Genomic DNA, 12,946 nt, shown 5'->3' on the forward strand with positions numbered 1-12,946 from the left:
TCTTTTCACTTGCAAATCCTTTCCAATCCTGTAAACAGACAAACCTTTTGGAATGAATGGGCTAACCCACTGCAAAACTGTTATGGCAAGTATCTGTTACAAAGATCATCTTCTGAGTATGAATGGGATCGGCCTTTATGGTATATAACGTTTCAAAAGAATGGCCCAGGTAGGTATATTGACAGACAGGAATCAAGTCACATTCTCAACTTTCTGTTGCAGAAAGCCTCTTTCTGTGACCTGGTATGATACTTTTGGGTGGTCTTTGGCTAAGGAGTTGGGCAATTTCTAAAGCCTTTAAAAGTTGTTACACACTCGGTATTATCGGCGAAGATATTAATAGGCAAGATGTTAAATTGTTTTTATATGCAACAATTGCAGCAAGAGTATTGATAGCCCAGAAATGAAAACAAGAAGAAATTCCGATGAAAGGAGAATGGCAGACAAAATTAATGGACTATGCAGAATTAGACAAAATGACAGGAAGGACTCGAAACCTGCGGGTTTACAGAAGATTGGAAGAAATATACAAACTATTTGAAGAGCAACTGTAATCAACTAATTACGCTAGTAGGACTACAAGAAGTTTTGTAAGGGGAAATGTATGAAGCATTGCAAAGTAGAGAAAGAATAGAGATATTAGTTATGAATTAAATGTAATTGTGGAAGTAAGAAATGTATATTTAGTGAATAGATTGGAAAATTTTCAGATGTGATTGATGGAAGTAAAAAAAAAATGGTATAAGATATGAAAGTATGTTTAATTACTGTTGAAAATGATATGTTGAAAAACTAATAAAAATTATTTTAAAAAATAAAAATTCAGTTCACCATGTTTTTATACAGCAGTCGTGCCCCCACCCCCTTTGACCAGGCCACGGTCTGGCCGTAGGTCCTGCCCAGCTGCTGAAAACTGCCTGGTAGGGTGGCCAAGCCTTTTGAGCACCCCTGGCCAGCAGCACCAGGAAGCCCCCAGGGCAGCACCAGCCCCTTACCTTTGCCATGTACTCTGTGACGAGGTAGAGGCCGCCCTTCTCCTCCACAATCACCCCCAGCATCTGAACCAGGTTGCTGTGCCGGAGCTGCCTGCAATGAGATTGGCCGGGGAGGGAGGGAAGAGAAGGTGTCATCCACAGGCCACTGGCTGGTATCAGAGGCAGCGCAGTGTAGTTGTACGAGTGTCAGTCTAGGAGCCCTTCAGACCAGGGTTCAAATCCCCACCCCGCTCAGCTATGAAGCTTACTATGTGGCCTTGGCCCAGTCACCACATTCTGTGGAACGCTCTCCCCAGGGCAGTTTGGCTGGCACCTCCATTTCACACCTTAAGGCGCCAGGTGAAAATGTTCCTCTTCAACCAGGCCTTTGGCCGATTGTTATTCCAACAGCCTTTTAAATGTGTTTGTGGGAGGGGGTTTGTTTCGTTTCGTTCTATTTATTTTGTGCTTTTATCATGTATTTTTGTGTTGTGAAACGCCCCGAGATCCTCATATGAAGTACGACATATGAATTTAATAACTAAATAAATGACTGGTGACACAGCAGGGACACTGCTGACATCCAAGGGCCCAAGTGTTGGGGGGCCTTGGATACCCCAGGGAAGCCTCCTTACACTCATCTCTCAGAAGAATGTCAGGAAGGACAGTGCATTTCTGAGCACAATTCAAAGTGTTGGTGTTGACCCTTAAAGCCCTAAACGGCCTCGGTCCAGTATACCTAAAGGAGCATCTCCACCCCCATAGTTCTGCCCGGACACTGAGGTCCAGCTCCGAGGGCCTTCTGGCGGTTCCCTCACTGCGAGAAGCCAAGTTACAGAGAACTAGGCAGAGGGCCTTCTCAGCAGTGGCACCCGCCCTGCGGAACGCCCTCCCACCAGATGTCAAAGAGAAAAATATCTACCAAACTTTTAGAAGACATCTGAAGGCAGCCCTGTTTAGGGAAGCTTTTAATGTTTAATAGGTTATTGTATTTTAGTGTTTTGTTGGAAGCCGCCCAGAGTGGCTGGGGAAACCCAGCCAGATGGGCGGGGTATAAATAATATATTATTATTATTATTATTATTATTATTATTATTATTATTATTATGCCCTAGACCAGAGTTAGGCCCCTGGTCCAGCTAGCTCAGAGCTCCCAACAAGGCCTGGCGGCAGTTCCTCGGGGGCTTCAGGTGCGAGTCTTTCCCATCTCTATTTGGAGATGCCATCGTGGACTGAACCTGGGATCTTCTGCAGGCACAGCAGGTGCTGAGCTGTGGCCCCGGTTCAGTCATGCGGATGTCAGACTGGAGCCCTGAAGCCCAGTCCGTCATGGGGCCCAGCACCCTTCTCCCAACTCTTAAGCAACCCAGGTGCTTACTCTGGGAGAAATCCCATGCGGACCTACTGACGGGCTTTTGCCTCCATCCTCAGTGCTATCAATCTCACTTCCTTGGGCAAACCTCCGTGTCAAGCTGGCGCCCTGCAGATATTGTTGGACTTGCCCGCCCCCCCCCCCCCCGCCAGCACTCACGTCATCACCGAGGCCTCGGCCAGGAAGGCCTGGGCGGTGGCGTCGTTCTTGATGCACTTCACGGCCACTTTGTTCCCATGGTAGTCGCCCAGCATCACATCTGGAAAGAAGAAGGGCAATCTGAAGGGGGGGCGCAGGGCTGGGAGACACGAGCACAGGTCAAGGTCCCTTGAACCCAGCACCCTGCTTCCAGGAAACAGCAGCCAGGTGCCCTCGGAGAGGCTCACAGCTCAGGCCATTAAGCCGCCCTCTCTTCTCCTCGAAGCTGAGGTTTGGGCAGATAAAAGGGCTTCTTCGCGCAGCACGGAGTTAAACAGTGGAACTCCCTCCCACATGAGACAGGGATGGTCACTAACCTAGATGCCTTTAAAAGGGAATTGGACAAATTCTTGGTGGAGGAGAAGGCTGTCAATGGCTCCTGGTCAGGATGGCTATGCTGTGCTCTCCACACTCAGAAGTACTAAATGCTTCTGAATAGCAGTTGCTGGAAGCTACAGGAGGGGGAGGACCATTGGCTGTCACATAGCTTATGTCCAGGGAGAGAACACCAGTCCACAGCCCTTTTCGTTAAGGGAGGAACATAGGAAGGGTGCCTCACACGGAGTCAAATCACCTTGGCTCAAGGTGGTTTTACCCTGACTAGATGGATAGATAATTTATTACGGTCCAAGACCAGCTCACGTAACATAACACAATAAAAACAGCGTTCATAAAGATAAAATATACAATCGGAGCAGAATGCAGCAATAGCTCATGAGTTAAAATTGAGATATATACATACAGTGGTACCTCGGGTTAAGTACTTAATTCGTTCCGGAGGTCTGTTCTTAACCTGAAACTGTTCTTAGCCTGAAGCACCACTTTAGCTAATGGGGCCTCCTGCTGCCGCAGCGCCGCCAGAGCATGATTTCTGTTCTCATCCTGAAGCAAAGTTCTTAACCCGAGGTAATATTCCTGGGTTAGCGGAGTCTGTAACCTGAAGCGTATGTAACCCGAGGTACCACTGTACACCCGTACAACTGAGATTTGGGCTACCATAAAAAAAAAAAAATTGACGCTGAGGCGCCCCAAAGGGCGATTTCAGCATTTCCCTAGTGAGGTATTTTGTTCTAGAGGATGATCTGTGCCTAGAAATCTGGGCGCAGAATCTGGCTACCAGCCAGGTCGTCTTGTGATCTTTGCCTAAGAGGAGAGAATTACGTTTAGACTTGTCTGAAAGTTCGACGAGCCTCTTCAGCAAAGGATCAATGGTGGCTCTACGGATCTCAACATAAAAAGGACATCTAAAAATATATATGTTTGGGGCGTCCTATTTCCCCTAACGGGCAAGCGCAAAGTCTCTGTGCGTACGGGACTCTTCTATAGGAGCCTTCCAGAACCGGTGAGGGCAAACCGAGCTTCTAGCAAGAGTATTTACCCTGACTAGAAGCAAGGGGACCTTCCCACCTGGAGAGGCTAGTGTGGACTGAACAGGGGACCTTTAGCGTCTGAAGTGGGCCCTCATGAGCTTCCGAGGTTCTTAGCTGAGCCTGGCTCAGGAGAACAACCGGCTGGATCAGGCCCATGGCCAATGTAGTCCAGCATCATCTTCTCACACTGGCCAACCAGATGCCTGCAGGAGACCAGCAAGCGGGATTCGAACACAAGCCCTCTTCTCCCTATGGCTTCCAGCAACTGGTATCCAGGAGCATTGCTGGCTCTGGCCGTAGAAGCAGAGCACAGACATCATGGCTAGTAGCCATCAATAGCCCTCTCCCCCATGAAATCTGCCTAATCTTTTAAAGCCACCTGTAGGTTGTTGGCCATCACTGTTTCCTGCAAAAGGGAGTTTGGTAGTTTAACTATGCGCTGCATAAAGAAGTCCTTTATCTGTCCCAAATCCTTGAGCATTCAGCTTCATGGGATATCCATTAACTTTGACCATGACCCTTAACAGAGCCATGGAGGGGCCTGACTTCCCCAGCTGCAGGAGAAGAAAGATCTCCCTGCGCCATCACTTGCCATCACTGCCCAACTCACCTCCAAACTCCCCTTTCCCGATGATCTGCAGCAGTTTCAAGTCCTTCATGTTGAGGGACCACCCGCCTGGAAGAGGGCAGAGATACAGAAAGGGAGAGGAAGTCAAAAAATAATAATAATAATAATAATAATAATAATAATAATAATAATAATAATAATTTATACCCCGCCCTCCCCAGCCAAGACCAGGCTCAGGGCGGCTAACAACCAATAATAAAAATAAATAAGCCGTGTGCCAACTCCCACGGGAGCCCAGCCCAACCAAAGGGTCTGCCCAATCCTGGCACCATGCTCACCGCGTGAGAACTCGTCCTGAGCAGCCACCGTGCCCTCCATGACCTTTGGCTTGATGAGGCGAGTGCAGAGCCCGTCAGGATCCGAGGTGTAGTGCTGCCAAGTGGAGGGGGGACAGGGGGGAGAGAACGTCAGATCAAACCAGAGTCCAGCACCCGGATGCCCCTTTCCCACCCAGAGGAGCAGGCTGGCTTGGGTGCTGCTTCTCGAAGACACCCTGAACGCCTTCTCATGGGGCATCCACCAGTCCCTTACTGAGCACCAGCCCTGAGCACCTCTGCAAAGGAGGACTGGCCCCCTTGACATGCTCGCCAAGAGGTGGGATTGGACTCGCCGTGGCGAACGGAACTGCTGAAACCCAGGAAAGTGCCGCTCTGACTATCTGAAAGGCACATGCTCCAAAATAAGACTAAGAGCACATATTGGTATAGGAATGTATTAATACGTAAAGAGGTATACAGGGATGTGGGTGGCGCTGTGGGTTAAACCACAGAGCCTAGGGCCTGCCGATCAGAAGGTCAGCAGTTCGAATCCCTGCGACGGGGTGAGCTCCCATTGATCGGTCCCTGCTCCTGCCAACCTAGCAGTTCGAAAGCACGTCAAAGTACAAGTAGATAAATAGGTACCGCTCCGGCGGGAAGGTAAATGGCATTTCCATGCGCTGCTCTGGTTCCCCAGAAGCAGCTTAGTCATGCTGGCCACATGACCCGGAAGCTGTACGCTGGCTCCCTCGGCCAATAAAGCGAGATGAGCGCTGCAACCCCAGAGTTGTCCGCAACTGGACCTAATGGTCAGGGGTCCCTTTACCTTTACGCTTACCCTTACCTAAAGAAATATACAATAACAAGAGTACATTCATTTGTAAAAAAGGAATATACAACAGGAAAGACAGGAAGTCTAGAGTGTTGGTATGTATATGATTTGGGGGGGGAATTGTTTTTGTTTTTTCTCTTTGATTTTTTGTTTGTTTGTTTGTTTCATTATCTTTCTAGGTATACAAAATTTGTATATAATTTATGTATACATGTTGGAAATTATATTGTAGTAAGTCCTGTAATGCAATATGACAACGCTTACAGATGTAATGTAAGAATGTTAACAAATAAATAAAATGCAAATTCAAAAAAGAAAAAAGAAAAGCACATGTTCCACCACCCGGCTGCAGCCCCTTCGTGCAACCTCCTGTCACAACTCCAGAGCTGCCATATCGGAGTCGAGTGACTCCTGGCCCGGAAAATGACTGCCAGAGCAGCCAAGGCTGGCACTTGAGGGCAAGCGGGCAGCAGCAACAGCACCAACCTGAAGGAGCGTCTCCACCCCCATCCTTCTGCCTGGACGCTGAGGTCCAGCACTGAGGACCTTCTGGCAGTTCCCTCCCTGCGAGAAGCCAAGTTACAGGGAACCAAGCAGAGGGCCTTCTCGGTAGTGGCACCCGCCCTGTGGAACGCCTGCCCACCAGATGTCAAAGAGAAAAATAACTACCAAACTTTTAGAAGACCTCTGAAGGCAGCCCTCTTTAGGGAAGCTTTTAATGTTTAATAGGTTATCGTATTTTAGTGTTCTGTTGGAAGCCGCCCAGAGTGGCTGGGGAAACCCAGCCAGATGGGCGGGGTATAAATAATAAATTATTATTATTATTATTATTATTATTATTATTATTATTATTATTACCTCTGCTGCCCCCACTTGCCTTCTCACCTGAAGTCAGCGGTCCCTGCCTGTTGGCTGCCCTCCCCCCCTTCTGCAGAACTCACCCAGGAGGCGGAGGAGGGTGGCAAAACTAGAACTGGCAGCTTGCCATTGTCCGTCCCCCTGTCCCCACGCTGCTTTCCAACAGCCACCACAGTCCCAAAGGAACACTCTGCAAGTTGCATGCAGGAAAATCAGCAAGCAATCTTGTGGCCAGATTTCTTGCGCTGGAAGTCTCTGAAGCAAATGCGGCCCTGGACAGGTCGGTCTTCCAGAGAGGTGTCACAAGGTTTTTTGGGATAGGAAAGGGGGGGGGATAAGAGAGAGGAGAAGCCCAAAGGCAAAAACATGGAAGCTGGACAAAGGTGGGAAGGAGTTTGGGGTAGAATCTCTGTCTTTGGAACTCCCTCCTAGAGAAGCCAGACTGGCTCCCTTTTTGCTGTGCTTCTGACATCAGCTGAAGAATCCCTTGTTCCGACAGGCTTTTGGGAACTGACTGTTTGTCTGGAAAAGGCTGGTGCGGTGATGTTTTTATTATAGTTACCTGAATGTTTTAATACATCATATGATAGAGTGTTTTAATTCTATTGTTTTTTAATGACTGGTGCCCCTGTTTTTAGCTGATTCTATTTTATCTGTAAACCGCCTTGAATACATGTCTGGGAAAACGGTGGGATATAAATAATAATAATGGGGAAAAGATGTAGGCGCTGGCTCTTCTCCAGGTCCTGGAGGGCTGGGAGTTTTGAGGCCTGGCAGAATCCCTTTTGAGACGGGGCTGCAGCTCAGCAGAGGAGCATTGCTTTGTGTGCAGAAAGAGACAGGAGCTACTCTCCTCCAGCATTTCCATGGAGAAAGACGCCTTCTTGGTCTTTTTATTTATTAACATTTATACACCACTTGATTGTAAAGCAAAACAAAACCCTCAAAGAGTTTTGCAAAAAGATTAAAAAAAGAAAATCAAGGGGGAAAAACTTAAATATACAAAAGGTTAAAATACGAAAACAGATTAAAATTCACACCAGCATTTCTAAGCATCTGGGTGGGCTCAGCTAAACAAGAATGTTTTCAGCAGGAGCCGAAAAAGAGTCCAGGGAAGGCGCCTGCTTGATCTCAAGAGGCAGGGAGTTCCAAAGTCTGGGTCCTGCCACACAAAACAACTGACTTCGTGCTAAGGCAGAGCAGGCATCACGCGGCCTTGAGCTTCTTTTGTTTTTAGAGTGCTGATTGTACTGATATTCTGCTTTATTACGACTTACATTACTGTAGTTTTATTATTGAAAGTTGATGTTACTCGTGCTTTACAGTTACCCTAACAGTGGGCCCTGATAATAAAAATAATTAAGTCTATTCTATTTGAGAGAGGCTGAATGGAATACACACACACACACACACACACACACACACACACACACAGTGGTACCCTGGTTTACGAACTTAATCCGTTCTGGACGTCCGTTCTTAAATCAAAACTGTTCTTAAACCGAGGTGCGCTTTCCCTAATGTGGCCTCCCGCCGCCGGCGCCCTTCCACCGTTCAGATTCCATTCTTAGACCGAGGTAAAGTTCTCAAACCAAGACACTATTTCCGGTTTTGCAGAGTTTGTAAACCAAATCATTCTTAAACCAGACTGTTCTTAAACCAAGGAACCACTGTATATCTCAGCCAGATGGGTGGGGTAGTAATAATAATAATAATAATAATAATAATAATAATAATAATAATAATAATATTCTTCAAAGGTCTGTTGCACATCTAGCCTGGTTGCAGTGGCGGCATCCCCCCACAAGGGGGCAGTAGGAGGTTGACAGTGGCCCACCGCCCTACATTCTGTGGGTTCTGCAGTATTCTTACCCCAGGAGAGCAGTTTGTGGGGGTGTCCTCCTCTGTTGTTGTGAGAGGGGGAAGAGGCGTTTCACATGGGCTCACTTATTTGGAAGGAGGGCCCCTGACTCCTCTGTTTCTTCCCCCCATCCCAGTAAGCACATAGTCCTCTCCACACACACCCACACCCTGGCTGGGCCCCACACCTGCTCTGCAAGTAGGGCACTTTCGGAATTGCTCAGAGCATCTTCCTGCCTCTGCAAGAAACAGGAAACCCTCCACAAGTCTGAGCTTTGCAGGCTGTGACCGCTGAGCAACCCTAGGTGGAGGGCAGGGCCCCCCGCTGATCTGGCAACGCATCTAGCAACAGCCCAACTCCCTCATGCTGGCACAAAGGGTGGCAGCTCAGGGGCACAGCACTCTTGATTTTATTATTATTATTATTTAGATTTTATTGATACCACTCACATTAACACACCATACAGAAAAAGAAAATAAAAATTCCATCACCGCCAAAGCAAAAAGAAGAGAATTAATACATCAATTAATAACTTTCAAAACATAAAACAAAAGAGGTCTTTTTCTATCGAACAGGCTTCCCGTCTATTCCTTATGACAGATTCTGTATGATTTGTTCCCTGCCACTGCATAACTACGGTAGTAAAGGTAAAGGGACCCCTGACCATTAGGTTCAGTCGTGACCGACTCTGGGGTTGCGGCGCTCATCTCGCTTTACTGGCCGAGGGAGCCGGCGTACAGCTTCCGGGTCATGTGGCCAGCATGGCTATGCCGCTTCTGGCAAACCAGAGCAGTGCACAGAAACGCCGTTTACCTTCCCACCACAGTGCACTTTGACGTGCTTGCATAATGGCTGAATAAATGATCACAATGGCAGGCCCACCTTTGGACCACGAGGCCGCTCTGAGGCAGGGCTGAAGCACGCAGGCGTTTGCTGCCTGAAACTCGCTGTTGCTCCGTCCCAAAGGGACGCCGGCACCGGGAAAGCGATTCTGCAGCTCTGCCCGACTTGGCCCTGCTCCTGCTGCCCCCCTTGCTGAAGCCTCACCTCCACCAGCTGCATGAGGTTCTCAAAGTAGACTTCCTCGTCGATGCTGAGTTTGCTGGAGGAGTAGATGATCCGGTAGTGCTCCACCTTCCCCTCGCAGCTGACGCACAGCGTGTAGTCCCCGGGGTAGTTGGTGCTCTCGCGGACCAGGAAGAGGCCCGTCTCCGGAGGGTAGAGGAGCCTCTCTGCCTGCTCCCGCGTGATCTTCCCATGGAACCAGCTGGGGGTGGGAGAGGAGGAGGGAAGGAGAGATGGAGAGAGAGGGAAGGAAGAAAGAGTGACCACGGCAGTCTCCACGAAGCCCACATAGTAATAGTAATAATAATAATAATAATAATAATAATAATAATAATAATAATAATAATAATAATAATAATAATTTATTTGTACCCCACCCATCTGGCTGGGTTTCTCCAGCCACTCCGGGCAGCTTCCAACAAAGATTAAAAATACATTAAAATGTCACACATTAAAAGCTTCCCTGAACAGGGCTGCCTTCAGATGACTTCTAAATGTCAGGTAGTTGTTTATCTCTTGGACATCTGGTGGGAGGGCGTTCCACAGGGCGGGTGCCACTACCGATAAGGCCCTCTGCCTGGTTCCGGGTAGCTTTGCTTCTCGCAATGAGGGAACCACCAGAAGGCCCTCAGAACTGGACCTCGTAACCACAGGACCATAGAACTGTAGGTCTGGAAGGGACCCAAAGGGCCACTCAGTCTAACCCCTCCCCCCACCAGACAACACAGGAAACATGGCCAGCCATTTTTCTAACACTTCCATGGGACAGCCTAGAGATTTAAAGGCGGTTGATTTACCTGTACACCCAGCCCAGGTTTATTTGTTTGTTTATATTTACTATTTCTTTATTGCATTTATATCCCTGCTTCTCCAAGGAGCTCAAGCGGTGCGCATGGCTCTTCTCCCTGCTGGAATCCCCACAACAACCCTTTGATGTAGGTCAGGCTGAGAGGCAGCGACTGGGCCAAGCTTGCCCAGGTGAGCTTCATGGCTGGGCGGGGGGATTCGAACCCTGGTCTCTCCCACGTCCTAGTCCTACACTCTAACCACTGGCTCTTAGGGCTCCAAGTTCCCACCACTGTGCTAGCACCATTAGGAAGATGCAATGCCTTCTGGTCTGTAATGCCCACACTGAAGGAAGGAAGGTTGCATCATACAGCCTCCAACAGCTAGGAATTGATCCCCAAGCTAATACATTGTCATATCTGTAACTACATCTGTATCTGTATGGTTCTATTTATTGGCCTGTTGATTCTGCACATGCGCAGAGAGCCTTCACAGAGAAAGAATCAGGTCTGTTGTGTGCCAGCACCCCTGGGAGTCTTCCTGTCGTTTGTCACGGATCAGGTCTTGCGCGTCGTAAGAACATGCAAAGCACCTGCTGGATCAGGCCATTAGCCCACCTAGCCCAGCATCCTGTTCTCACAGAAGCCACCCAGAAGCAGGACCCGAGTGCGAAAGCATTCTCCAAATGTTGTTCCACCTTATCTGGTATTCAGGGATAGACTGTCCCTGGACATGGAGGCTCTGCTATCACAAGAGGCCTCCATAAGAAGAGCCCTGCTGGATCAGGCCAAAGGCCCACCTAGTCCAGCATCTTGTTCTCACAGCGGCCACACAGATGGCCCAAGGGGAAGCCCACAGGCAGGATCCGGTCTCAGGCCTCTGAAGAATGCACTGTTCTGCTAATTGAAATCCTGGAAAACGGCAGCCTTTCCCTTATTGCGGAATGCACTGATCTGTGGTCAACCTCGAGGGTGTCCATGGCCTGCACAACTCAACCCTAAGGGCTGCACCCCCCAGGCCATGGCACTTCTCCTGCAAGCACAGACCACTAGTCCATCTAGCGCAGGATCTCCTGCACTGACTGGCAGCGACTCTGCAGAGTTTCAGGCAGCATTCTCCTCCAGCCCCACCTAGAGAAGTCACTGAGGATCGAACCTGAGCTATGGGGAGCATGGGCGAAAGAGGCAGGAAGTGTGGGGGTGCTTACTGGGGGGAGCTAAGGGTCGGCGCGGTGTCACAGACTGAGACAGAGAACTATGCTAGTATATCTGCATTCAGACGCCCACTCAAGTCATGCTGCCCTCTGGGTGGGCTTCTTCTTGGCACAGCCTAACTTGCAAAGCAGCTGAGAGGAGAATAGGGAAGGGAGAAGAATCTGCATGTACTGAATGAGTTCTGGCTGGCACACCTTTCCCCAAAGGCCCTTGTGTTCATCTAGGCCAGGCCTCTCCAACCGAGCGCCCTCCAGCTCCCGTGATGCCTGTCTACTGGCCACACTGGCTGGAGCTGATGGGAATTGGAATCCCAATTGAGGCCAGATGCCCCAGTCTAGAACCCCCCCCCCCAATATCCTGGTGCTCTCAAGATGTTGCTAGATTACAACTCCCATGACGCTGATGGGACTGATGGGAGCTGGGAGTCCACAACACCTGGAGGGCACCGGGTTGGGAAAGGCTGATCCAGCCACCTGCCCACGCCCTCCTCCCAGAGCTGTGCGCAAAGCTCGGCTCAGCAGGCGTCTCCCGTCTGCCCGGACTCACGGCATCAGGCTGAGCTTGGTTCCGGCTTTCACCCCTTCCCGCTTCTGCACATAGTTGGCCGGGATGATCCCCTCGCGGCCCACTTTGTTCTTCGCTTTGTACCAGTTGGGATCCTGGCAAGGGAAAGCAATTGTGAGCATAGAATCGTGGAGCTGGCAGGGACCACCAAATGTCATCTAGACCAACCCCCTGAAAAGCAACAATCCCAGCAATTCTAGCGACTTTCCAACACCCCCAAAGGTGGACTCCTCCATCGTCTCCTCAGATGGATGCATGCAATGAATACATCCAGCGTTTTTCTTCTAGGAAATAATGGTGCCGGTACTGTGTATCCTTGAGCACCTCCAGGAAAAAGGCACTGAATATATCTATATGCTGTTGTTCATTTAAAAGAAGACGACGACTTATACATAATACAATTAAAACCATATAAAAATCTATGACCAGAAATCAGTGCTGTTTTTGTGCTGCACTTGTGGAAATTGCACAGTATGTAAACATACAGAATCTCTTTCCTCCATCGTGGGCTATAACGGATGGTTTACAGTCTCGGCTTCTGCCCCTGATGGGCTTCATGTCCCCCCCTCTGTCCTCTCGAAATTCACAGCCACCAGGCAGCTCGACACTCTGCCAATGTTTAGCCTCTTCTCACAAATACAGTGGCTCAGTCTGCAAATCCTCTCCCTGGGACCTGACCAAGTGTCTTACTCTTGGAGAACTTTAAATAACGCTCACATCAATTAAAACATATTGCTTTCCCTGCCCCTTTTCAGGTCGCTAGGGAGGGAAGGAAGATCACAGCCGCAGAAGGAAATGCCTGGATCTTGCGGATAGTAGCACATTAGCATCATGTGAAGAGCTCTCTTGGAGCCAAACAAATACCTCCATCTCGTCCAGGATCTGGTTGTGACAGGGTCCAACCAGACACGTATGAGAAGCCCACAAGCAAGGTATGAGGGCAGCAACGCTCTCCACCTGTGATTCC

The 12,946-nt window shown here is 49.1% G+C and overlaps 1 protein-coding gene across 10 annotated transcripts in view; it reads right to left on the bottom strand.

Annotated features, from left to right (window-relative positions):
* CSK (C-terminal Src kinase) overlaps positions 1-12,946 on the bottom strand; it is a 79,768-nt gene that overhangs the window by 8,303 nt on the left and 58,519 nt on the right. For all 10 annotated transcript variants that reach the window (XM_083460533.1, XM_083460532.1, XM_083460529.1 and 7 more), the window contains 6 exons: positions 11,962-12,074; positions 9,398-9,617; positions 4,821-4,914; positions 4,525-4,590; positions 2,506-2,605; positions 996-1,086 (listed from right to left, as the gene is read on the bottom strand). In XM_083460533.1, coding sequence (XP_083316659.1) covers positions 996-1,086; positions 2,506-2,605; positions 4,525-4,590; positions 4,821-4,914; positions 9,398-9,617; positions 11,962-12,074 — 684 coding nt within the window. The remainder of the gene's footprint in view (positions 1-995; positions 1,087-2,505; positions 2,606-4,524; positions 4,591-4,820; positions 4,915-9,397; positions 9,618-11,961; positions 12,075-12,946) is intronic.

This window comes from Podarcis liolepis, assembly GCF_965112155.1.
Source record: "Podarcis liolepis genome assembly, chromosome: 9".
In the NCBI taxonomy this organism is placed as follows: Eukaryota; Metazoa; Chordata; class Lepidosauria; order Squamata; family Lacertidae; genus Podarcis; species Podarcis liolepis.